The sequence below is a fragment of the Fusarium vanettenii genome (genome assembly GCF_000151355.1).
Source record: "Fusarium vanettenii 77-13-4 chromosome 5 genomic scaffold NECHAsca_5_chr5_3_0, whole genome shotgun sequence".
Taxonomy (NCBI): domain Eukaryota; kingdom Fungi; phylum Ascomycota; class Sordariomycetes; order Hypocreales; family Nectriaceae; genus Fusarium; species Fusarium vanettenii.
Window position 1 is genome coordinate 1,648,277 of NW_003315878.1, and position 25,296 is coordinate 1,673,572.

Consider the following 25,296-nt stretch of genomic DNA (forward strand, 5'->3'; position numbering starts at 1 on the left):
GATGATTACCCTTACAAGATAGCACCCGTCCTGCCAAGGCGAAATCAATCAATCACATATTAAATGCAATATTCCTTCACTGTATCCAAAACACTGGACCCGCCCACACCTTTGTTGCACCCAATATGGACATTATGAGGAGCGTCTCGCCACTCATTGCCTCTGGTGGTAGAGATAAAACGTTTGGTATGTTGTCTCATTGTATCGTTGATCAGGACAGTCATGGGTGACATCAAGAACAAAGAGCAGTTGACTGAATTCTGATTGCTTTATTCAAAGGCTGGCATGTTCGCAATTTGTTGATTTTATGCTAGTTACAGGCCGTTAGGGGATTATCCAAGACCCCTGTGATGTTGGAGTGTCCGACGGAGAGGCTATTAGAGAAGTATCCAATAAAAGTCGTAAGGAGACCGAGTCCATAATGTACGGGTGAATAGGCGGGTAAATAATATCAAATTCCCTATAGCTGCAATCAATCGTCCTTTGGTCTTTGTGCGTAGACCACGTAGCTGGAAATATGTCAGTAACCTTAAAGAATCCACACAAGAAAGCTTGTTGGGTTTACTTACTAGGGCCAATATCCGTGCATTCTCGGGTTCTTGATCTCCTTCCTCAAAAATGCGAGGAACACAGTCACTTCGGCGTCGGACCAGCCAAGGCCTTTTTGAAACATCCTCGTCACCATGGCTTCGAGCCCGCTAAGGAGGTTCTCCATCTCCCAGGCGCCAAGAATCTTCATTCGTGGGTCCTTGGGCCACGGGTTGAATGGCAGCTTGAAAACCTTTTCGGTTACGTTCACATAGCCTCGCTCCTCGAGCCAACCCTTCCACTTCATGGGATCGGTAAGACTTGCGCCGAATTTGGAGGAAGCTGTCTCCATCATGCCTGAGAATTTGCGTAGGTAGCTGTCCTCGGGGATCGAGTCATCGTCGCTGCCGAGTAGACCGACAATGGCCTGGAACTCAACCCAGCCTCCAGGCTTCAAGTGGCTGAAGATGCACGTTAGCAGCATGAAAACGGGTAGGATTATAAAGTTTGACGCACGTGTATGCTTGGTCGATGAGCCCCGGCCAGTCTCGAATAGCCAGCAGTAAGTCTCGTGCAAAAACAAAGTCAAAGCTGTCTTCCTTCCATGTCCATTCTCTCTCGATATCGTCAAGCTCAAAGCGGCAGTTTGGGGGTACCCTGAGGGTCAGTCAGCTACTATGCCTGTTGATGATCACCATGTTGATTTATCCATACCACTCGGGTTGCGTTGGGGCGACATCAGTACCAATGACCTAGCCTGGTAAGCATGTATGGACGTGAATAAATAGACAGAAATGATATCTCACCTCAGCGGCAGGGTATTCCTCAGCCATTTCAATAGACCAGATTCCTATTTCCCGTCAGTTTGGCCTTCAGCTTGATTCCCAACCAGGATAGGACGGACCTGTTCCGCAGCCAAGATCTAGGATCTTTTGGGGATTGGTGATGGGCGCTAAGTGGCGTTTCTTTCCAATCAGGGCGCAGTACTTGGTGTGACACATGTCGATGCGGTCAAGCTCCGCCTCGTCCATAGGGAGTCCATATTCTAAAGGCGTAAACGCAGTCAGCATGATTTCCCACACCGCTTGACTGGAAATGCCCAGCAGAGTCGGTGGTTGAGCGCTGACCTTCTTTGCCATAGACGGCATAGGTTCTACCTCCTTCAACAGTTCCGTTCAATACAGATGATGTCAAAGACGTCAAAGAGGATCTATCGCTCTGATCATCGTGAACCTAGATAAGGTGAGTGTTGGTTAGCGGGCCGTTCCATTGCAGGTGGGGATTGCACCATGACCAGGTAGTGTATGGGGGCTCCACGTGGTAGGCATGGTGTTTGCCAACAGATGCATCAAAAATGGAAGCTCTAAGCACCCACGATAACCAATGCTATTGAGGGTGACATGGGGTATAAGGTTTGCCAGGGTACTGACCTCATCATCATCAACGCTCCGTTGGTCCTATAAGACTCATGGTTAGCAGCTGTTATTGCCCCTGTTATAGGCCCTGTTTCAGGACCATATTGATCAACTGAACCCGAAAATCGGTTCAGGTCCATGTTGCACGTCGCTGTTATAGTCAAGGGAGGAACATACACTATCAGGTTGGATGAACGAGTCATCATCCTCACGAGAAACTGGTGAAGACATTGTGATTGTGGGCCAGGCCCAGGGGGCAGGGGTGCGTGACGCGCTGCCGATGTGACGGGTTCCGCGTCTGAAACTGTCGATCAGGAGCAAAAGACGCCAAGATATGTACCAGAAAAGAGTTTTAGATAGAAGCGGATGCGCGCTTGCTCTCTATTGTTGGTTGCGAGAGTGAAAATGGCGGCGTTTGTCGACGGAGAAAGGCGGGACATTCGGAGCCAAGCGAAGATCAGGGGTGCCAGCGGAGAATATACTGGTAAGCCGATATTTTCGTGATAGAGGGATTCCTGATACTTGCATTTCGCCTCCAGCTTTGGAAGGTGCCAGCCACTCCCTCCACTGGGAACCACTGGGGACCCCTCCTGCTCGTGCTCGGACTCGGGCCTGCGCTCCGGTCCGGCCGTCCCGCTAAACCGGGCCCGGTAAGCTCGCGACGGGCCGCTGAGAGTCTGGATCTCGGAGTGCATGAGAGCAGCCCTACAGTGGTGGCTTGTTGGTGTTTTGGTTTCTCTACATTGAGGCACTTGAAGATGACCAGGTGTCGAATCCCAAATTCCTGGAACCGGGCAGTCGGGTCAGGATCTTCTCGTGATGCCTAAGTTCCCAGACGCTCGGTGTTCGTGGCTTGGCATGGCCAGATTTCCACACGCCAGGAAACTCTCCATCTCGTCTGATTGGCCTCGCTACGATGTACCTGGCAGGATACCGTCCACCTCTGCCGCTATCGACCCATTCCCTGGTGTGTCGCTTCCAACCTTTCCGTGGAACCCCGCCTCTTGCACCCGCTTGTTAAATATTCTCAATTACAGCATGCCGCCATGTTTTGAGATAGTGGGAATCCCTCCACCTCCTCTCCGCCCACCGCTCTCTGGCGTATCTACCTTTTAGGGTCGTCCATTTGTTGCTCGTACATACTCTTTGCTGTTGTTGTACAAACCTTATTCCATACTATTTCTCCACCCCCTATCCCCATCAGCATCCCCGTGCTTGAACCGCAGCGGCACGTCAAAGTCGCTCATCCGCAATGGCTAATCCCAAAGTGAGCAAGGCCCTTGAGGAGGCTCGGAAGCTTGTTGCCGATTTGGAGTCGTACGAGGACAACCCGATCAACCATGTGGCCATCATCAAGCAGACTGAACGCGTCCGCAATGCCTTCCAGGAGCCAATCGATCTGGTGACTCGAATGTTCGAGGACCTCAGTTTGGGAGGTGCTTTTCACACCATCCTGGGTATCCGTGCTTACCACGCTATGCCTGAGGATGGTAGCTCCATCACCGCCGAGGAGCTGGCCCGGATCACCAACGTCGCCCCCACGGTTATCCACCGCACCTACCGTGTCGCCGTCAACCACGGGCTATTCAAGGAGACGGCCCCAGATACTTATGCCCATAATGACCTCTCTCGTGCCCTCAACCCCAAGGCTCTCGGTTCATTCTTCATGATCACTTTGGAGTTCACCCGTGCCTGGATTCATCTCCCCGAGTACCTCAAGTCACATAAGCCCGATGATGTCTTTGACCTGACCAAGTCCCCTGCCGTGTATTCGGTCGGAAAGGAGCATCTCGGAAAGTCGTATTACGAACTGCTCGAGATTGACCCTGACCCGGAGCGCCGCGAGGTCTGGAACGCCAACATGTTCATGGTTGATCAACTGATGCCCGTCACTGGAATGTTCCCCTTTGCGTCCCTTAAGGAGGAGGTCGAGAAGGATACGGAGCGCCCATACCTCGTCGACATCGGTGCCGGCCGTGGCCAGTCGTGCTTCGCTGTCAAGAAGCAGATCGATGGTGCCTTTGACGCCAAGTTTATCCTACAGGATCTGCCTGGTGTTATTGACAACCTGAAGCCTGAGGAATATCCTGGCTTCGAGCTCATGACCTATGACGCTTTTACGCCGCAGCCTGTTAAGAGTACGTACCTTGTCTTACTTCAAGATATGACCATGCCTCTGGTGAAGACTCCCTGCTGACTGTTTTCTGCAGACGCCCACATCTACTTCATGCGCCGCTTCCTCCATGACTTCTATACCCCAGTCTGCACCGAGTTTGTCAAGAACACGGCCTCGGCTATGGGCCCCGACTCGCGTCTCATTATCTGCGACATGCTGGTCCCGGACATGGTCGAAGACCACGAGAACATGGATCTGTACTGGCTTGACTTTGCTCTCCTGTGCATGACCGGACAGGAGAAGAAGAAGGCCGATTTCGAACAGATTTTTGAGGCTGCTGGCCTGGAGCTCGTCAAGATCTACCCGTCTGCTTATGGACGAACAGTCATGCTTGAGGCAAAGCTGAAGCAGTAGTTAGCAAGGATGGCTCTTGGACAATGATGTAATGAGAGTAATGAAGAATCAAACTAACCACAATCGCAACGCAGAAATAGTCGTCTCCTGATGCACTTTATCGTTTATCACCAGGCCAGGCCTTAATCATGTTGTCATAGTATGCAGGACGAACTCTACGTAGCGAAGAAGCCAAGCAGATGGTAGCAATGACCTCTGGTACAAAGTGTCTTGTCTTGGTGAGCGATATATGTATTGAGTGAGATGTGAAAGGAAGAGGGGGAGCGGGGGCCAATGTAACTGAGCACTGACGGACAACTTGAAGAAGCATAAAGTTGTCTTAGCTCACGTAATCATGAGGCCTGCTTTGTGTAACGACAACAATGCTGCCATTGGATGAAATACTTAATATGGTCCTATTCTCTTGTGTCTCGGACCAAGCCGGCCACGAGGTGGAAGTCGTTTCCTGCTAATGGGTGGCATCCACAACGAAATCCCTGCCACGAATAACTCACAAACCGCCAGGCCCATTATAATCGTACTTGGTAGTAGAAGAATTAAAGGCGTAGATGGGTTGTGTGGCAACTGTTTACCTTTCACCGAGCTCTACTATTGAGTTTCGTATGGTGAGAGGAGCTGCGATCCATTGGGTGTGCTCCTGTTTGACTTCAAGATTTCGTGTCCCAGTCCAGGAATTTCATTTCGTTCAATCATAGCCAGAAGCGAGTAAGAGAAGCAGTTTTGGCATTGAGTAAGCACAAGCAAATGGGGCACAAGGTGAAAAGCCAAGCCCGTGAGGCGTACGCTCGACAGACTAATGATGGAAAATATCGTCTTTGTTTCTACAAGATTTCTTTTTATCCTCTTTTATTCATTATTCTTTCCCACCAACCTTGTATCTAAATACCCATTAGTCTACGACTATGGTGACAAGTGTAGATGAAACCTTGCTACGCATGCGCCCAACTTGTAGAACTACAAAATGACATCCTCTCAAACCTTGAATATTCGCACGTATTTACGAATACGTCAGCCAAAAGGTCCTCCGCAAGTGCCTTCCCATGCTCGGATTTTGGCCCCATATTTCACCGTAAGATCCCTGGAAACTTGGCGTGTTGGTTGAAGCAGACCGCAAGTGTTTCAGTCGAACATGGATGCAGCAAGGTCAGGATCCTTCGTATAGAAATAAGGTTTACTATGATGCATGAGGGAAATATCATACTCTCTAGAACCAACAGACATTCACATCGTGGCCTGCTTGATGTAACCCGACTGGTGGACGAATGCAGTGTCCTCGTCACATGTGAGTGATAGGTCTGAAAAGATCCTCGGACATACCGTCGGTGTAGATGATAACTTGATACTGTAACGCTGTGAAACGTACCGGAAGTTGAATCAGCAGGTTATCGTGTCTGTATCTGTTAGGTGGTAACGGTGGCAGGTGTTGGTAGAGGTCAAGAACCAGACGAGCCATAAAGGTCGGGCGCGGCGATATTCTTATTTAGAGTGTCTCATCAAGGCGTAAGCACTCTTTTCCGAGAAATATGCCCTACATAAGCGCCGTCTGACAGTTCTATTAGGCTTGATACCGCGGCTATGCGTGTAAAACAGGTGCGGTCAGCCCATACCAAGCAACTCTGACATAAGCCCAGGTCAGACTTGGGACTTTGTTCCTGGGTTCTTCCGCTCTTCTCGAACTGACGGATGTCTCCCCTGGTCTCCGGAGCCGGGGCTTTCGACCGTTGATAGGCGCGATGTGGGCCATCCTGAAGCGTTCAATGCTCTGAAACGTTTCTCCCATCGTATGATTTCTGTAGATACGCGACTTCTCGTTGTGGAATGCGGTGCGAAATATGCTCTATTTAGATGATGGTCCGTCCATCTGTTAGTCTCACCGCAGCACGGGAATTGACAGACCCGCGCCTCTACTGTTTCTTTTTTGAGCATAGTGATTATACTTCCTTGGAACCATGGCTTGTCCTATTCGAGTTGCCGTTACCCAGGCTGAGCCTGTGTATCTTGACCTGGCAGCTTCGGTCAAGAAGGCTTGCGGACTCATCGCTGAAGCGGCACAGAATGGGGCTAAGCTTGTCGCCTTTTCCGAGTGCTGGCTTCCGGGATATCCTGCGTGGATCTGGTAAGTAGCCTTGTTTGTCATATGCCCTGCAACTATTCGTCACCCTGTATGTGATTGCTTCTTCTGACATTTGTGCTTGCCAAGGGCCCGGCCGGTCGATTTTGAGCTTCAGACTCGATACATTTACAACTCTCTTCCAATAGAGTCCGAGGCAATGGAGTTGGTCAAGGCTACTGCCAAGGAACACTCAATTGCTGTCGCCCTCGGCTTCTCCGAACAGAGCCCGTCCCACAGCATCTACATCTCTCAAGCCATCATATCTCCCCAGGGAGAAGTAGTAATGCACCGACGAAAGATCAAGCCCACGCACATGGAACGCACGCTTTTTGGCGACGGCTCAGGAGCCGACCTGAACAATGTGGTGGAAGTCGATTTTGGGGCTGAGCACGGTAAGATCAAGGTTGGATGCTTCGCCTGCTGGGAGCACACACAGCCACTCTTGAAATATCACAGCATCTCGCAGGGCGAGGCAATCCACATTTCCATGTGGCCTCCGATCGATCCGTCAGCCGGTGTCGACCATCCAGGCTTGTGGAGTATGACTGCAGATGGCTGCCAGAACCTGTCGCAGACGTACGCCATTGAAAGCACCGCCTATGTGCTTCACAGCACTTCGGTGTGCACTCAGAAGGGCATTGAGACGTTGAAGACTCAGGATGGTCTCTCTTGTCGTCAACCTGGCGGAGGTCATAGCTGTGTTATTGGGCCTGATGGTAGACGTCTGACTGCGCCGCTTGGCGATGGGAGCCCAGACGCAGAAGGGATTGTGTATGCCGACCTCGACCTTACAAAAGTTGTAGCAACTCGAGGTTTCTTGGATATTGTTGGACACTATAGCAGGCCAGATTTGTTGTGGTTGGGTGTTGACAGAGAACAAAAGGAAAACATTATTGCGAAGCAGCACAAAGCGGCCGAGCAGGAAGCTGTACAAGGATAGCAAACACGCAAACCACTACAGGCAACTATCTACAATTCAATTGGTGCGGTATACGCGTTTGGCGGCTATTTTGCGAGCGCTGCAGGAACAGACCAAAATCTGCCTACTAGGCTGCCCAGGCTGACACTCAGCCCTTCGGGGCTGACTCAGAAGGCGAAAGTTGAATGGAATCAAGATCCCCCGGCGACAAGGCAGATAAGATCAGCTTCGGCATCTACGATATTCTAAGTCAAACGGCGAACCCGGCCAGGCCCACGTTGGCTTAGCTTAGATAGAGCCAAGGCAACAATGATGAATGGATTGCACGCCACATGACAAAGAATGGATATAATTAACTTCATCTCTGATTTACACACTTCAGCTCGGATCCTTTTCGCATTGGGGGGACATGATACGTTACGTTGACGGCAAATCTGAGTAGAGGCCATGGTCAAGACTCAGCCATAAGACCCAGGCTTCAGTCGGGATGGAATCGTATAAACAGCCGGTCTGAGATTCTAGAAAACTATCAACTTATCAGATATCCAACTTACACCGCCTGATAAGGCACCATGGCGACCTCAGAAAGAATATCGCGGCAGTCCAAGCCCTGGCACTTGGTCAGGGCAAGGCACGAGAGCCTCTTCAACCCTCACCAACGATATTGGTATCAGAATGTCGGATACGTGCTAGGGTCACTTCTCAACAACGCCGGGTACACACAAATGAGCCAGATCAACATCCTTCACCACTTCGCAAACCTTGTCACGCCACATCTGGGCTCTGCATTTCGGATAGGGTTGACACGATGGAGAAGCTTCATGACGGATGATTTCACGCCTGTGCAATTGAGCTGGGACTTTCACACAGGCGCAGAGAAACCGACTGTTAGCTGTTCTATCGAGCCGATAGGACTGGACGCTGGCACGGCTGTGAATTTACAAAACTCTGGGGCTGCGGGAGACTTCAAGAAGGATCTGGTGGAGGCCTTTCCTGAGATCAACACTACTCTCTTCGATCACTTCCGTTCATGTTTCGACCAGCTTTGGATAGGGAGTGGCCCTGGTCATCAGTCCACCATGTTCTGGGGATTCACGCTCGAGGAAAATACAATCACGAACAGAGCCTACTTTTTCCCGGGCGCCATGGCACGAGCAACGCATCAACCCACGCTGGCCGTGATTCGAGGCGCAGTTGAATCCACCCCTGGATACAGCCAAGGAAAGATGGCTTCTTTCAAACTCTTTGCCGACTATGTTAGCCAGCGTCCGGAGTTACGTCTTGAGATTGAGATGTTTGCACTGGACTTGGTCAAGGAAGACGAGTCGAAACTTGAACTTTACTTTCGTGATAGAAGGACAAACTTTGAAGCTGTCAAGGAGGTGATTTCTTTGGGAGGCCGACTGCAAGAACCAGGCTTCGAGGTGGGAATACGGAAGCTACGTCGGCTTTGGGATGCTTTGCTGGGAACACAAGGTGTACCTGAGAATACCACCCTTCCATACAAGAATCACCGAACGGCTGGAATTCTTTACCACTTTGAGTTCGGCATGGGCGACCAAACACCAAGTGTCAGGGTGTATGTACCAGTGCGACATTATGCAGAAAACGATCAGCAAATCCTCAACGCCTTGACAGGATTCATGAGCGAAGAGGTTGGGGATAACGGCAGCCAAGTATTTCTGGAGAGTGCGACGAGATATTCGGAATGCCTTCAAAGCACCTTGTAAGTAAAAGAATCTTCACTATTTTTTCTTGGTGAAACTGACCTTTAGCAGTGATTCAGCGGCCCTTGAGAACAGCCTTGGCGTACAGACGTATATCGGCTGTTCCATAGAAAGTGATGGGAATTTGAGGATCGTGTCTTATATCAATCCCCAGGTGGGAAAGCTGCGCAACCGCGTACTTTGAGTATCAGAATTTAGAATGGGAGACGAGGATATTATACATGGGGTTTTGTTTGTTCTACCAGAGATTGCAGGCACATCTCTAAGGAATATGGCGTATCACAAGGGAGCATATACGATAGACAGGGAACTTCTGCATTTAGGTTTGATAGTGTTTATCCATCCACTCAGCGACAACTATTCTCATGACTATTTAACTTTGGCTGAGCCGCTGGGTCAAGCTATCTGAACGCCACAATTGCAACAGCCATGGCCCCGATTGCGACAGTGCTTTAGCGCATATGAAGGAACCGGGGCTCCCAGCATCTGATAACAACTTGAACCTTACAAGTACATGCAACCTCAGACGCCAATGCGGATGCTTGGTCAACTTGCCAGACGAGATGGAGGCTGTAGCACATGTCGAAACAGAGCATAGATGCAGTATCTGCAGCAAGACATACAAGCGAAGTTTGTTAAGCACTCTTATCAAGAGGAAACTGCTGACTTGACAAAGAGGACTTGAGAGACAGGCATAGGAGAAGATGTGAGCGCTCACTGTTGAAGCCTCGCAGGTCAAAAAGAAAATCATGTGGAGCTTGCGTCAAATCCAAGCTCTCGTGTGATCTTGTCTACCCTTCCTGCTCTCGATGCTTAGCCAGAAATATCAGCTGCCAGTATGCAACTGATGGTGTTACCCCGGGGCCAAACGATTCACTTCAAGGAGAGCTAAGTGGTGTTGGTGAATTACTGGAATGGGGAGACTTACCGACACCCTCGATCATCAACGACATCCAGACACAATATCCAGAGTCAACGGACGGAATGGTAAACAGCGGCCTCGCTGACGCGCCTTCAATACTTCAGGCCAGCACATCCATCAATGATCAGGCAACTATCGGGCACGGAGGTCTTGAGATTAATTTGCTCGCTTCCTTTGGAATTCCAACAGCACAGAACTCAACCAGCCAGGTCCCAGCAACTTCAGACCCTCGGTTTGAGAGCTTTATGTGGCATCCTCCACTGGCCTGGGACGAGATGCCTGACTTGCACACCCCACTGGAGCAGACGCAGCATCTCAGCAGCGAAGATACAGCCGATCAAGAAAATTCAACACTGGCTCTGGCCAACTTGTCTCTCAGCACATCCTTCAACCTTGGCCCTCCATCCACGCTTACTATGGGCATGCTTGGCAACGATGAGGACTGGGTCAAATACGTCTATGGATTCCCACAAATGATGCTCAAGGCTGGTACATACCCCCCGTTCGTACATCCCACAGTTTATCGATGTTCCGAGGGAGAAGTCTTGGAAGCGTTGGCCATTGCATTCTGCTGCTTGGGATCCTACAACGCCGCGATGAACAGCAGCCAGCACTTTGCACATTCGCTCATCAACAAAGAGCGTGACCAGCTGGTCAAAGACTTTGTGAGTTTTTTTATATATCCTGGTTGACGCCCAAACTTGACTCATAAAATTCAGCCCAGAATATGCTCCTCGAAGTCTGAAGTATGGGTTCTGGCATCAGTGCACGCAATGTGCGTCTATCAAATCGTGAGCTTCTTTGGTTCGAGTCTTGAGCAGGCCCGAAATGCCCAACTACAGCAACCGTGGCTGCTAAAGGTATTCGACTCTCATGAACAAAATACGCAGTCAATGTGAATCTAACGCTTCGTAGATGACAAGACACCTTGCTCAACTTCATAAACAGAGCATCAACCTCTCCGAGCAGACTTGGTGGGAACCTTGGGCTTTGGGTGAAACTATCAGACGAACAATCTTGCTTGTCAACACCATTAACTGCTTGTCGTGCCGAGTTGGTAGACAAGATCCCTACCTATATGAGCCTCTTGACGAGAACCTTGTTTCGAACCTACCGTTACCCGCACCAACAGCCTTGTGGAGGGCAAAGTCTGCCACAGAATGGGAGACTCAGAGGCTGTTAATGGCAGACCCTGATCTTGGGATATCACAGATGACCCTCGGGGAGACATTGGCTTCACTGTTTCAAGCGTCTCGAGCTAACAGTCTGAGCTGGGATGGGCTTGACCAGTACACGCGATTGGTGTTGGGTACTCTTCGCTTCAACGCGGATGATCGGACGGCCTTATTTTGATCTTAGTTCAAGATACACTTTCAAGAAGTGGCATTGCAGCATAGCATGTCATCTTGCCAGAACATAAGGTTCCTCTGACAGAGATGCAACTTGACGATGAGCTTCAAATTGCCATACACGTTGAGCGGTTCTAATTGGTTGGCTTTCAAAGCATCAGGGCGGGTTAAGTTTGCAGTGAAATGAAAACACTCTCCATCCCCCTCACTCTTCTTTGCTGACCGCCCTGCCATTGTAGCTTGTTCCTTGCACAGGGGGCGGGAGGCCTCGGAGCAACTTACAGAAATAATACAGCCGTCACACAACTAAGACTCATACCCAAGCCTTAATAGCACAGTAAGGGCCTCAACTTCACAGCTGTGGCATTTGAACTGAAGTCTATCACTGCATAAAAAAACTACGCATCATCTACGGTCGTAATTTTGCGACGCTTGTTCTGAACTACAACAACCCTCCCACCAAAGCCTTTCCCCACATGCAATGCTTTTTCGGGATTGTCATCTTCGTCGAGGAGTATAACATTCTCGGGGTACAGCTTCCCTAGAAGTGCCAACCTAATCAGGGGGTCTTTAGCCCAGAGCAAATGCAGCTCGTTTGACCGGCTCTTGATGTCGGGAGTGATAAGGCCAGGAACCCGTAGAATATCTCCAGCACTGTGGATGTGAAGCGCAGTGACTTTGCTCTTCTTGGTTTTGACGGGCAATGATTCTTGTAAGAGGCTCTGCTCCAAGCTTCTCTTTTCCCCGGCGTTGCCTGCAGATGCAGCTCTGTAGGCGTACCGTATTCCCCGCCCAATTTGACCGACGTCGACGGTGATGGATTCACCATTCCCAAGACCCAGCCGAATGTTCAGAACACGTCTTGCGGGATCTTTTCCGGCCCCCACACCGATAGAAGACCTCGTCACCTGGGGTTCTAAAGCGAGAAGAGATGGGGGCGGCCACTGTCCAGGGGGTAAGCTCTCCTCAGCCTTGGGCAGCTCGTTCCTCTCGGCGTCAAAGTATACAGGATACTCATAGTCGAACAGGATATCAACTTGTGAGTCGTCTATCCTCGCAGGGTGGTGTCGAAGAAGATGAAGCGATGGTGAAGATGATAAGAAAGCTGGCATGACGAGACCTTGAGAATACTGGAAGCCATATCCCCCGGAACCAAGACTCCTGGCCGTGAAGACTTTGGCCACGTCCACAATTGCCGCTTGAGAGATTCTCCCAGTCAGACATTGAAGAAGAAAGTTCTTCCGTGGCTCTTCAAAGTCCCTGATGCCTTGCTTGTTTGACGATGGGATAACCAGGGGAACCTGATCAAAGTTCTCAAAGGGCAGCAACGTGTCACGGAGAAGAATCATCCGGTGGAGCCACTCATTGTAGAGTTGCATGAGTTGAGCATTGCTTCTTGGACCGAGTAAGAGTGCAGCAACAGCGGGGGTCCAAAGATGGCCTTCACATTGGCTGTAGAGCCTAATATTTTGGTCTGCTTCGCCTCCTTGCGGTGTGGATCTTGCGTGTTCAACAAGAGCATCGCCAATGACTTGAGCTTGGTTGGCGATTTCGCTTCGTGAGGTGTCACTTTTTCCGTATGACAATGGTAGAGTGGACTCTCGCCCAGTAACGGCCAGGCTAGCAGCTAAGCCGTCAACGAGGACATCCTTGGAAGACGGTTCTCCATCAATGTCCTCACCCAACGCGTGGACAATTGAGTTGAGCAACGGAGCTGTAACCTGAACGAGGTCGCGGGCGGTGTATATCCCGGGTGCCGGGTGGCATTGTTGTCGCTGGGCCGCGGTCTGTTGCGCGTTGTTCATCTTGGCTGACGCAAGAGACGGAATCTCGAAACCCAAGGCCAAGTCTTTGTATCCTGGAAGGAGGTATGGTTCGTAAGAGACTGAAGGCATGCTGAAAATGTAAGAGAGGACTCGACTCTTGAGGAGAAAGATGAGCGAGGACATGATTTTCGCGTGCTCACCTTGGAGTTGAGTGTTGAAAGGAGGCCGTTTTATCTGATTTCAGTCGTGCATCGTGGTCCCTGAGTTCCCTGAGAAGAGTATATGTTTCAGAATGACTGATTTCTACTACTCCTTAATGGCGTTATCGAATGGGAGAAGCATTTGCATTTCCTTGTAGGGAAATTGAGGGGGAAACGCAGACCACTGTCCTCCGATGGCCGAGCTGAAAAGCCAGAAAAGCAACCAAAGAGCCGCTCAAATGATGCCATGACCAGGTTCCTCCGAGAATGAGCAGTAAATCCACCTTGTCATGACCACAGTCCCCCGACTAACCACGGAGTTCCGTGGTCCTCTGACCCACTTACGACCATTCATGTCCGACGACCACGCAACTCCGAGGCTCTTCTCCTAGGCCAACCACAAAGCGGACAAGTGTACCATCTCGGTTCTTGATAGCACGGTCGAGTGCAATACGCCACAAAGAAAACGTGATGGTGCTAAACCACCAGGAAGGCTCAACAAGATCTGCTAGACTTGAATGCGAGATAGATCCAAGAGACGGCAACAGAGAGATAAAAGAAGCTGCGGTTCCTTCCAAGGCAATTTTTATTTTAGGCAACTCAATGCAATCAAGCTTCATCTTACTTGTTTCGAAGTTGTAAAAAGAACCTGCAAACAACCATGGCCCGGCCGCATCTCCCAGCATGGCTTCACGACAAAGGCCTTCGGTCACTGTACCTCTGGCTCCCAGTCGTCATCCTTAGTAGCTCCTATCAAGGATTCGACGGCATGATCATGAATGGGCTCCAGTTACTGCCTTCATGGCAGGAGGGTAAGTGATTGCATCGAGAAGAGACATTGTGTTTCGCCATGCTAACATGCCCAGAATTCGACTACCCCAAGGGCCCGGTCCTCGGTCTTCTAAACTCGATACAAACAGTTGGTGCAATGCTTGCCCTTCCAGCCATCACCCCCGTTGTCGACAAATTCGGCCGCCGCAAGTCCATCTTCTTCGGAGCTGCCTGGACCATCATCGGCGCCATCCTTCAGGCTTCTTCCAAGCAGATCCCCCAGTTTGTCATTTCGCGTTTCTTGATCGGCTTTGGGTTGGCTTTTACTGTTGTTGGTGCTCCACTCCTTCTGGCAGAGCTCGCTTTGCCCAAGCATCGCGGTGCCATCATCTCTTACTACCCGACTTGTTGGTACCTAGGCGCCATCATTGCGGCGTGGGTGACTTATGGGACTCACAAGATCGACAACGCTTGGTCTTGGAGAATCCCTAGTCTGCTTCAAGGTGTGCCAGCTTCCCTGCAGCTACTACTTATCTGGTTCGTCCCCGAAAGTCCTCGTTGGTTGATCTCCAAGGGTCGAGGCAAGGAAGCCAGGGATATCCTCGTCAAGCACCACGCCAATGGAAATGAACGAAGTTCTCTGGTCGAACTTGAGTATACTGAGATCAAGGAGCAAATTGAGAGTGATGCTTCTGTTAAGGCAAAGACCGGGTGGTTGGACCTTGTGCGAACCGCAGGCAACCGACGACGCCTGATCATTGTCTTCTTTGCCGGTCTTTTCATTGAGGTATGTGTTGAGCAAGCAAAACATGGCTTTGTCTAACGTTTTCTCTACCAGATTTCGGGCAATGGCCTTGTGCAATACTATCTTCACTCTGTCCTGTTGAGCATCGGTATCACCAACACGACAACTCAAGTCACCATCAACGGCTGCCTTTCCATCTACAACTTTGTTCTCGCCAGCATCGCTGCCTTGTTTGTCGAGAGGGTCGGTAGAAGAAAACTGTTTATTGCATCGACGGCTGGAATGTTTCTTGCCTTTATTCTCTGGACGACATTTGCCGCGCGCATGTTAACCCACACCCTTTCCTTCTGTTCACCTGAATTAACCGTTCTGCAGTCTTTACCACGCATGGCACTTCTGGATATGCCACTGGCGTTCTAGTCGCCATCTTCCTCAGCAACGGCGCCTACGATATCGGTTGGACCCCTCTGTGGGCTTACCCAGCCGAGATCCTGTCATACGACATTCGAGCTCGCGGCGTCACTTTTCAGACCGGCATCATGCACGCCTTTGGATTCTTTGGCACGTTTGTCAATCCAATTGGTCTACAGAATGTCGGGTGGAGATACTACATCGCTTACATTGTATACACGTTCATAGAGGTAAGACTTCTAATCTCGGTCTAACGGACTGTTGTTGACGTTGTGCTAGTTGGTTGTTGTCTGGTACTTTTTCGTCGAAACCAAGGGCTTTACTCTTGAAGAGATTGCAGTCATCTTTGATACGGAGGGCTTGACTTGGAAGCAGCGCCGCAACATGAAGCCCATTCCTCGTTCATCCGATTCGCTGGCGGCTTCAGAGAGTGGTGACCTGGATGCCAAGAACGCGGCTGCAGCAACTGAAAAGAGGGTTTCTGATGATAAGATCTAACAAGTATAAACCAGGGCGCTTAATTCAAGCTTGTCATGTAACTTGGATAGATAGTTGAGGCTTGGAAGCGGAGATGCTAGTCAGAATAAGCAGTCAGTTCAAATGCGCGTATGATGACAATATGCTTGTTTGCAAGGCCCTATTTATGTCCGGCATGACCTATCAGAAGCAGACCAGTTTTGGCCTAACAAAGCTGACATGTTGCGTAGTGCTTATGTCAGGTTGGATCTGACGGCATAAATAATTACCTACAAGCTGTCAGCTCTGCTCCTCTTTATTTCGAGACAATCACAACTTGATCAACACTACAACATACGACATCAATAATGGCTTCTGAACAAGAAAACATCTCCAAGTCTCAAAGCAAGAGTCTGCCGTTCCCCGAGTACTTCTCAGCCCTGGCCGCAAACTATGCTCAGCAAACAGGCAACAGCACGCGCACCGCGTTTAACCTGGTCTTTGATGACTTGAACGCCATCGAGCCCATCACCAAGGACTCGGTAGTTCACGATAATGCTGCGGGTCCCGGAACAGCCACCTCTGTCCTTGTCGACAGACTCCCTGCTGATGGCCTGCCAAGCATCTTAGTCACCGACAATGTGCCTCCAATGGTTCAGGCCGCTAAGGACTCGTTTACTACCTGGCCTACAATCGAGACTCGAGTGCTGGACTCACAAAACTTGGAGGGTATCCCCGACGACCACTTCACGCACAGCATCCTCAACTTTAGCGCCTTTACCTTTGCAGACCCCCTCAAGGGCCTCAAGGAGATTCACCGCACCTTGAAGTCGCCCGGTCTAGCCGCTCTTCTTGTGTGGAAGCGTTTCGGCGCTGGTGAGGTCATCCACGCGGCTCAAGCTCTCGTGAGACCCGATCTCCCTCCGATGAAGGTCCCCAACCCCCAGTTCTTTGAAGAAGGGTACCTACAAAAGGTCGCCGCCGAGGCTGGATTTGACCCTTCCAAGATGCAATTGTCGCAGTGGACTATTATTGTCAAGGGACCTGAATTAGACAATGGCCTGAAGAAGTTCATCCTGAGTGATTTTACGCGCCCTGCTCGCGCTGGATGGACGGATGAGGAGGTCAGCAGGTGGCCCGAGGCTGTTGACCAGGTGATTCAGAAGGAGATTGATGCTTATGGTGGTGTCAAGTTTGAGTCTTGGGTTGTTCTGGCTAGCAAGTAATGGGCGAGTCAAGATTAGAATACAAATGCATCATGGCTATTCATGTGTCATGTCTGTAACTGACCTTAACCATTGTGCACATTGCTCACCATCATGTCCGCGACCTGCTCCGCAAGCGCATACGTAGCGGCCTGATAGTGAGCGCCCAGCGGCATGGGGAAAACGCCGGCATCAACAACTCTCAAGCCTTCAACGCCCCTAACCCGACACTCGGCATCAACCACGGTCCCCATGGCACAAGTGCCGGAATAGTGAAAGACTGTGCTTCCTCCCTGCTTCACCCTCGCCGCCACAGCATCATCTGACAAGTCATCTCGAAGAGCTTCGTCGATAGTGTACTCGACTGCGTTTAGACCCTCAAGGTTCTTCATAGCGATGGTGGTTGAGCGTACGGCGTCGTATAGAATCTCCTTGTCAGTCGGCGAACTGAGAAGGCCCGGGTCGACAACTGGTTGATCAGCAGGGTCACTTGAGCTGAGCTTCACTGATCCTCTAGACAATGGGGAAGCCAGTATGTTGAAGACGCTCACGATGGACTCTCCTTCTGGAGGGTTGACCTTGATCGGGCGCTCAGAAGTGTCAAATGGTCCATACCTAAGGGATCAGTCAGCATCTTCAACCTGTATTAAGCGGAATACCTACATGGTGAAAGATTCCCAATGTGCCTTGCCCTCGGACAAGTAATATTTCTTCTCATCAGCGGCTAGATGCTCAGAGGCTGCCTCCAACGTCGAAACTTTTCCGCGGTGAAAAGCAATCCAATCCATCGGCGGTCCAGCAGTCCAGTCGCAAGTCTCGGTCACCATTGGTCCAATCCCGATGCTGGCATCCTTCTTGTTTACAGTCCACTTGCTAGAAACGCAAGGATGGTCGGATAGATTCTTTCCAACAGGGAGATCGGCTTTTATAAGGATACCATGCTTATCCAACTCTTCCTTTGGCCCAATTCCACTGATATTCTTAGTCTTGGAAATATCAGGTGTAATATTTTAACTCACCTCAATATTAAAAGCTTTGGAGAGAACAGGGCCCCAGCCGAGAGAATGATTTCGACATTGGCTGATACTCGGAACTCAGAAGCCATTCGACTTACTCCATCGCCGGAATATCGTATGCCAATGATTCTGGATGCACGCTGCTTCACAATGTCGATGTGGTGGACTTCACTTTCAGTCCAGACAGTGACATTGGGACCAAATAGGTAACCCTTGGCAGCGAATTGTCTCTGGCCATCATAGTTCGACTGTGCAACCTCTGTGTAACCTATTACACTACCAGCGTTGTTCTCGGGGATCAATTTCGCACCCATGGCCTCGTGAAAGCGGGTCATGTCCTGCCGGAGGGGGTAATCTCGAGGTTTACCAGAATTGCTTGGATGGGAGACCTATCGACATCAGCCACTTGTTAATTGTCTCATTTTCTCTTTGCTGCCTTGCCGTTATAGGTCCTTCGGTGCCATGAAAATCTTGACACTCCTTCTGCAAGCTTTTCTGAGTCGCTGACGGGATGAATGTCTCATTGGCCTTGAAGTACGGCAGCATCCCTTCCCAAGACCAGCGTCTGTCTCCAACAATCTCTGCCCACTGATCACTATGAGAATATTAGTATTAGATCCTTCTTAACAAACACACGCAGACGCACAAATCAACCGAAGCACCCCTGGTCCATGTCTCATAGTTAACGGCAGACGAGCCTCCCAAGATCAACCCCGAGGTTTGAGACACGGCAAGCCCCTCAAAGTTCGGTTGAGGAGTTGATAGAAGATCCGTATCAATGTCGGATCCAAAGCCTGGTGCAAAGCCTAGGGCTGGAGTGACTCGATCATCCTGAGCCACGCCGTGCTCGATGACGAGCAGAGATACGTTTGGGAGCGCCTTTGATATGCGACTAGCAAGCACGCAGCCTTTGTCGCATTAGTTCATTCTAAGGAAGGTTTCTCTTGGGTACTTGCCTGCAGTTCCTCCTCCCACGATGATATAGTCAAAGCTTTGTTCAGTCCGAGCCATGATGCCTTGTCAGAGAACACATAGGAGCTGAGCATACCGTCTCTACCAGGGATTATGACGCTGCCGAATAAACTCAAATTTGATGCTCAACGGACATAAGCAGATCAATATTCTCTTATCCCGCAAGAATAGATGCTAACTCCGTGTCATCGTCATTCCTTAGAATATCTGAGTGTGAGATTTTGGTGCCATCCGTGGCCGGGCCCGAGAAGTGGGGCAATCCGCGGACATGTCCGTGGTAGGCTCCGGACGCGTCAACCCTCGGATCTTACATGAGATGTAGCACTGCCACTTTGGTCAGACTTGGCCTTGAAGTTTGATTCGTTGTTTTTCAGGTGTAGATAGGTTTCACACGTTCTGGGTTAAGTCTAGGAACCTGGTACCCGCCAAGTTCTAGGGTAGCCACGTTGGAGCCAGCGGTCACACATACCAAGGCCGATAAACTGCAGAATCTTTGCAAAGTTTATTGTTATGCAATACCTAATCAGCAAGAGGAGTATTTCTTGCTTCATTTGTGTCATTTTTAGTCATCTAAAAGAATGGTTTTTTTGCTAAAGATAGAGCTTGGAGGTACCAGGGGCACAGATATCAGATATGCGAATTTGTGACGAGGAATATAGTCAAATAAATACGGTACTGTCCTACACGATCTCCTCAGGAACCATCATAGCTGATCAAGTCTCCATGGTAGAGACGGCATCAATCAACTTGTCCAATCCTGATACAACCCGCCCAACTTCGACGCCTGCATCCAGCCCTTCTGGGTCATCTCGCAGGTCGACATTTCCACCAGGGGTAACAGCAATGGCCCGGCCTGTTCACGTTAGTCTTGGTCAAACTTTAGAATCTAGATTAATATACCTTGAATACGTTGATCAACAGCACATCTCAACGCCGCATCGACAACATCATCAACCTTGGCGAACTGTATCTTGCCTTTCAGATGCTCGACTTGGGACTCCGTCATGGGAGTGGGAATGAACCACGGCGCAATCAAGTTAGAACGAATACCCAGTGCCTTGAGATCGTCTCGTGAATGCTTCCAAATTCCGCGGACAGCAAACTTGGTGGCGCCGTAAGCGGTGAACCGAGCTCCGGCGATGTAACCTCCAAGAGATGCCATGAAGATGAGGCCCTTCAGACGCGAAGACTCATATTCAGAATTAGGAGTCGGTCTGAAATAATGGGCCGCGAGCTTTGCAGTGTAGAAGGTTCCGGTGATGTTGACGTCGAAAACAGTAGTGGATGGCTCGGAGAGCTGTTCGCCCGCAACTGGAGTCGTCAGGTCGAGAAAGGTCTCGCTGAACACGGCCGCCGAGGGGATGACAACGTCGATGATGCGAGCCGGGCAGAAGAGGCTGGCACTCTCAAAGGCCTTGACCTGAGAAGCCCACGAGGTGACATCGGTATGGACGAATTGAACACTTGCCTGGTTAGCCCAGATTGCACCGCCCAGATGGGACAACTTACTTGTAACCCTCAGTGGTCAACTCGGCAGCATATTTCCCGCCGAGTTCCTGCTGAAGATCTGCGATAGTAACGTATGACCTAAAGAGAATAGATTAGTTATTTGGCTTTCCTTAATGACGAAGAGCATGTTGTTGCGCACCCAGCCTTTGCAAACGCCTTGGCCATGGCAGCGCCAAGACCTGAAGCGCCGCCTGTAATCAGGACCCCTCTGTCAGCCAGGTTGCTCAAGTCAAGCGGAGATTCAAGGTCGACCTTGCTCATGGTGAAAATAGCTGAAGATGAATTTTGGATATTATTTCAAGTGATATTGTTGTCAATATAGTCCAATATAGACTGATGTGCTTCAACTTATATACAACTTATACGCGTGGGCTCGGCGTGGTGTGGAGTCCACGCAACGGGTCCGGGCCACCATGGAGATGTCCGCGGACAAGCCCGGAGTGTCGATCATCAACTTCCACAAGCACAGCCCTTTCCTTTCTCCTTTAAACGTTATAAAAGATGCATCCGACACCTCAATTCTTTCGGTTTCAGATCAATTCAACACATTCAGCTTCGCCAGTAATCACCAATACCCACCACTAATACCATCACCACCCACAACCTCTCCACCAATCACGTACAAGTTTCCCATCTTCACCATGTCCTGCAACAACAAGACGGAAGAGTTTCACATCAGCGAGATTCCAAGCCTACATGGCTACGTGGCCATTGTCACCGGCGGTACGAAAATCCTCTCCTTTAAGCATTGCTTATCTAACTAACTCACTTAAGGTAACTCTGGCATTGGCCATGAGACAACTCTACAGCTCGCCAAGCGTGGCGCCCGTGTCTACATCGCCAGTCGATCGCAAGATCGCGTCAACAAGGCCATCTCCGACATGAAGCATGACGCAGGCCCTCTGGATCTTCACTTCCTCAAGCTAGATCTGCAAGATCTCCAGAGCGTCAAGGTCACTGCTGCCGAGTTTATGAGCAAAGAGCCTCGACTGGATCTCTTGATCAACAACGCTGGTGTAAGTCCCATGCTATCTCTCTACCAATCATCACTAACAGGCCCACCTCTAGATCATGGCGTGCCCATACGAGCTGACCAAGGACGGCTTCGAGATCCAGTGGCAGACCTGCTTCCTTTCTCACCATGCTCTCACCCTGTCGCTTCTACCAGTCCTGCTCGCTGCAGTTCAGGCTAGCGGTGACATGAACCGTGTCCGAGTGGTCAATGTCGCCAGTGACGGTGCATTCCTCATGGGACCAAAGAGCATCAACTATGACGACCCCAACATGACGAGCCTGACGGGTGCAACAGCGCCGTGGTGAGAAAAGCTCTTGAATCATGCTACCATCATAAAATGTTCTAACTGTGAGTCAGGAGGAGATATGGCCACTGCAAGCAAGCCAGCATCATCGGCGCCAAGGCAATCACCGACCACTACCGACCGAGCGGCATCATGGCGTTCTCGGTGCACCCCGGCATCATCAAGTCGAACCTACAGAGTTACGACGCCAGTTTTCTCGGAATCTTGACCCGCACGGCCGTCAAGATTGCTCCCACGTCTACTCCCCTAGATGGCGCACGAACTTCGCTGTTCTGCGCAACGAGCCCCAGGGCGGTTTCAGCAGCCGGTCTTTACTTGATTCCTTTCGGCAAGGTCGATCCCAGGGCCAACAGGTGGTTGAATGACGATGAGGCGGTTGAGAAGCTGTGGCAGTTGGCTAGCAGTCAGCTCAAGAGGCATGGGTTTGCTATCGAGGATTTGCCCAAGTATTCTGTTTGAGTTTCCGGAAAGTGCTGTATGATAGACGGGGAGCATTGCATTTGTTGTCTTAACTATCTGATATCAGAAGCTAGTTAGTGTTTGGTAGATTTACTCGTATTCGCTTGGCCTTTGGCCCTTTAGTTATAGATTGTTTCTTTGTATCTACAGGATGTTTCATACAACGGAACCCGCTTTTGCTACAAACGATAGATGTTCTTTCCTCACTGACTGAGTTGTCAATTTCTTGGCAAGCAATTCATCATTGAACATTCATCACGTGACCGTCAGCGTCGCTATGGAGTACGCGTTAATATCATGGCGAGTCAGACTGACACTGACGTTCTTCCACAGTGGTGTTGTTTGCAGTATTGCACCCTCGGACAGAAAATAACAACATCAAGAAACATGCAGCCAGCCCGAGGCATTCTATCCTGTTCATCTTGTCGACAGAGAAAGTAGGCCTTCCTTCCATCAACGTCTCGAGCTTCCTAATCAGATCCTAGGCTGAAATGTGATCGAGAAGAACCATGTAGCAACTGCGTCACCAGAAATGTCAGCTGCGTATACCAAGCATGGCCTAGAGGGAGGGCCCCCGTCGCCCAAAGGCGCGATACGGTTCAAGTGAATCAACAGTTGGATGCGCGCGTACGCCAGCTCGAGCAGCTTCTCGGTAACATCGTCTCTCAGATGCCCGGTGATCGTCAGGTTGCGACCTCTCAGAGTTCTGGTGACGTTGCTAGTTCGGAGAATATAATCCCTAGTGGAACCTCTCCTCAACACCTGGCCTTGGGTTCTCCTCCTAATAGGGAGCTCGAGGTCAAGCCTGGTCGGATGGTGTCGAGCAACACTGAGATGATATACGTCTCAGGCAGTCACTGGACAGCAATATGCACTGAGGTGATAGATTTACTACTTTTTTTGGCCTTATTACTTTGTTAACAGAGGGCATTTACTTACACTCGATAGGTTGAGAAAATCAGAGAGCACCTTGATCGAGGCGACGCCGCTGCGCAAGTGGACGACCAAGACCCGAGCCAAAGCGACGGACCCATGCTTCTTGAAGGCGTAGGGCAAATATCAGATATTGAAACTATCATGGCCGACATTCCACCAAAGGATGTAGTCGACAGACTTGTCTCTCGCTACTTCAACTCCACAGAACCATCAACCAGTGAGTGAACAGGGAGGAGTACATACTGGCCATGAACTAACTTTGGTCAAGTTGTCTTTCACGCGCCGACTTTCGAGCAAGAGGTATAAATCCTCCTAAACCACAAACACTTGGTACTAATGATATCCAGTATAAGCAGTTCTGGCTCGACCCAAAAGGCGCTTCTCTTCAGTGGGTTGCCATACTCTTTGGCGTCATGGAGATGGGGGTGTTTCTATACATGCGGGTTCAAGACGACCTGCCGGGAGATTTGGGCAACCCCAAAGACCTCATGGAGCTGTTCCATCGCCGTTCCACCGAGTGTCTCTTGCTGTCCAAATACTCGACTGCCCCTGGCATCTACTCGTTGGAGGCTCTTTTGTTCAACATCCAGGGTGAATTCATACGACGTCGAGATGCCCATCTGGGCGTGTGGATCCTAGGTGGTGTTGCTATCCGTCTGGCGATGCGGATGGGATATCACCGTGATCCTGACAAGCACCCTCGTATCACGCCCTTCCAAGGCGAGATGCGACGTCGGACATGGGCGCTCGTTTTACAACTTGATATCTTGACCTCGTGCCAGCTCGGGCTACCTTGTTTAATACAGGAACATCAATGCGATACACGACCTCCAAGCAACCTTCTCGATGACGACTTTGGTCCTCATTCAGCTCAGCTTCCTCCCCCGCGACCCGAGACACAAATGACCCCCGTCTTGTACACCATCACAAAACTAAAGCTATCCTCCGTCTTCCGGACGATATTCAACCAGGTCTCTCTGGGGAGGACAGAAGCATACGACGAGATCATGGCACTGGACCAGCGGCTCCACAGTGCGCAGCGAGCCATGCCTCCCAAGTTTCACATGGCCAACCCGGAAGACTCCATCACTGAAGCCCCTTACATTCTGATCCGGCGCTACAACATGGAGCTCCTATTCCAAAAGTCGCGGTGCATGCTCCACCGCCATCACATGGCCAAGGCCTACCAAGATCCTGCCTTCAATTACTCGAGGACTTCCTGCGTCGAGGCAGCCATGGCACTCCTAACGCATCAAGCCAACATCTCCAAAGAGATTCAAGTCGGAGGGCGGTTGTACCGGGATAGATGGTTTGTCTCTTCCTTGGAACAACACGATTTTTCTTTGGCGTCGATGATCATCTGCCTCGAGCTCAGTTCACGATCCAACGAGCAATCCAACCCTCCAGCACCAGATGATCAACAGGGTTTCTTAATGTTTAGTCGGGAAGCTATGGTTGAGGCTCTAGAAAGCTCTCGCCGCTTCTGGGAAGCTTTCAAGGTGGGTTCTAATGAGGCACGGCAGGCTTTTGACATGCTCTCAGTCATGTTAGACAAAGTCTCGACGAATCCAAGCGTTCAGGAGAACCCGCAGCTTCCAACGGCCCTGGACATAACCGATGCACTTCAGGCTCAAATTTCAAACAGTGGTTAGTAGATCGGTTGTTTGAGAGAGAAGCGACTAACACGTGGGTGAAGCTCTTTTACAACAGCAAGCAAACACAGGCGTACAGGCAAACTCCTTTGATGCAAATATGCCCGAGATTGGGGCCATGCTAAACTGTCCAGACATTGACAATTGGGTATGCGCATAGTTTCTCCTGCATGTCCCATCACTCAACTAACACCATGTCATTAGGAACTATGGGAGGCACTTGTGCAAAGTCCTCATCGAATGGAAGAGCTTCAATATCAAGATCCATAGAACTAAACACCAAGAATTCCCATCGTCTATTTAACTTTGTTGCTGTAGTTGGTTAATATACGGATTGATGCATATTGCGGTTAGAATGTCTCACCGTCTTGGTCAT

At 50.3% G+C, this 25,296-nt stretch overlaps 9 protein-coding genes across 9 annotated transcripts; 6 read left to right on the forward strand and 3 right to left on the reverse strand.

Moving 5' to 3' along the window:
- Positions 1 to 472: 472 nt before the first annotated feature.
- NECHADRAFT_93785 (uncharacterized protein) lies at positions 473 to 2,174 on the reverse strand (the record flags this gene model as incomplete). The annotated part of the gene is made up of 9 exons (XM_003051261.1): positions 473 to 509; positions 570 to 989; positions 1,045 to 1,185; positions 1,243 to 1,244; positions 1,305 to 1,378; positions 1,433 to 1,573; positions 1,656 to 1,761; positions 1,959 to 1,985; positions 2,121 to 2,174. 9 exons carry the CDS (start codon positions 2,172 to 2,174, stop codon positions 473 to 475), a joined length of 1,002 nt encoding a protein of 333 aa, XP_003051307.1.
- A 1,021-nt stretch (positions 2,175 to 3,195) lies between these two features.
- NECHADRAFT_80652 (uncharacterized protein) lies at positions 3,196 to 4,473 on the forward strand (the record flags this gene model as incomplete). Its single annotated transcript, XM_003050873.1, has 2 exons — positions 3,196 to 4,081; positions 4,154 to 4,473. 2 exons carry the CDS (start codon positions 3,196 to 3,198, stop codon positions 4,471 to 4,473), a joined length of 1,206 nt encoding a protein of 401 aa, XP_003050919.1.
- A 1,949-nt stretch (positions 4,474 to 6,422) lies between these two features.
- On the forward strand, positions 6,423 to 7,526 carry NECHADRAFT_80653 (uncharacterized protein; the record flags this gene model as incomplete). Its single annotated transcript, XM_003050874.1, has 2 exons — positions 6,423 to 6,589; positions 6,674 to 7,526. 2 exons carry the CDS (start codon positions 6,423 to 6,425, stop codon positions 7,524 to 7,526), a joined length of 1,020 nt encoding a protein of 339 aa, XP_003050920.1.
- A 6,604-nt stretch (positions 7,527 to 14,130) lies between these two features.
- Positions 14,131 to 15,894, forward strand: NECHADRAFT_41614 (uncharacterized protein; the record flags this gene model as incomplete). The annotated part of the gene is made up of 5 exons (XM_003050875.1): positions 14,131 to 14,281; positions 14,336 to 15,027; positions 15,079 to 15,334; positions 15,361 to 15,626; positions 15,676 to 15,894. The coding sequence occupies 5 exons, from the start codon at positions 14,131 to 14,133 to the stop codon at positions 15,892 to 15,894; spliced, it is 1,584 nt and encodes a 527-aa protein (XP_003050921.1).
- Positions 15,895 to 16,220: 326 nt separating this feature from the next.
- Positions 16,221 to 17,078, forward strand: NECHADRAFT_40894 (uncharacterized protein; the record flags this gene model as incomplete). Its single annotated transcript, XM_003050876.1, has 1 exon — positions 16,221 to 17,078. The coding sequence occupies one exon, from the start codon at positions 16,221 to 16,223 to the stop codon at positions 17,076 to 17,078; it is 858 nt and encodes a 285-aa protein (XP_003050922.1).
- Positions 17,079 to 17,716: 638 nt separating this feature from the next.
- Positions 17,717 to 18,408, reverse strand: NECHADRAFT_80656 (uncharacterized protein; the record flags this gene model as incomplete). The annotated part of the gene is made up of 2 exons (XM_003051262.1): positions 17,717 to 18,043; positions 18,172 to 18,408. 2 exons carry the CDS (start codon positions 18,406 to 18,408, stop codon positions 17,717 to 17,719), a joined length of 564 nt encoding a protein of 187 aa, XP_003051308.1.
- A 1,350-nt stretch (positions 18,409 to 19,758) lies between these two features.
- On the reverse strand, positions 19,759 to 20,815 carry NECHADRAFT_80657 (uncharacterized protein; the record flags this gene model as incomplete). Its single annotated transcript, XM_003051263.1, has 4 exons — positions 19,759 to 19,898; positions 19,946 to 20,508; positions 20,555 to 20,632; positions 20,694 to 20,815. The coding sequence occupies 4 exons, from the start codon at positions 20,813 to 20,815 to the stop codon at positions 19,759 to 19,761; spliced, it is 903 nt and encodes a 300-aa protein (XP_003051309.1).
- Positions 20,816 to 21,195: 380 nt separating this feature from the next.
- On the forward strand, positions 21,196 to 22,332 carry NECHADRAFT_41697 (uncharacterized protein; the record flags this gene model as incomplete). Its single annotated transcript, XM_003050877.1, has 4 exons — positions 21,196 to 21,277; positions 21,329 to 21,570; positions 21,623 to 21,870; positions 21,927 to 22,332. The coding sequence occupies 4 exons, from the start codon at positions 21,196 to 21,198 to the stop codon at positions 22,330 to 22,332; spliced, it is 978 nt and encodes a 325-aa protein (XP_003050923.1).
- Positions 22,333 to 22,719: 387 nt separating this feature from the next.
- On the forward strand, positions 22,720 to 24,920 carry NECHADRAFT_40978 (uncharacterized protein; the record flags this gene model as incomplete). The annotated part of the gene is made up of 4 exons (XM_003050878.1): positions 22,720 to 22,769; positions 22,848 to 23,211; positions 23,281 to 23,485; positions 23,569 to 24,920. The coding sequence occupies 4 exons, from the start codon at positions 22,720 to 22,722 to the stop codon at positions 24,918 to 24,920; spliced, it is 1,971 nt and encodes a 656-aa protein (XP_003050924.1).
- Between the last annotated feature and the right edge of the window lie 376 nt (positions 24,921 to 25,296).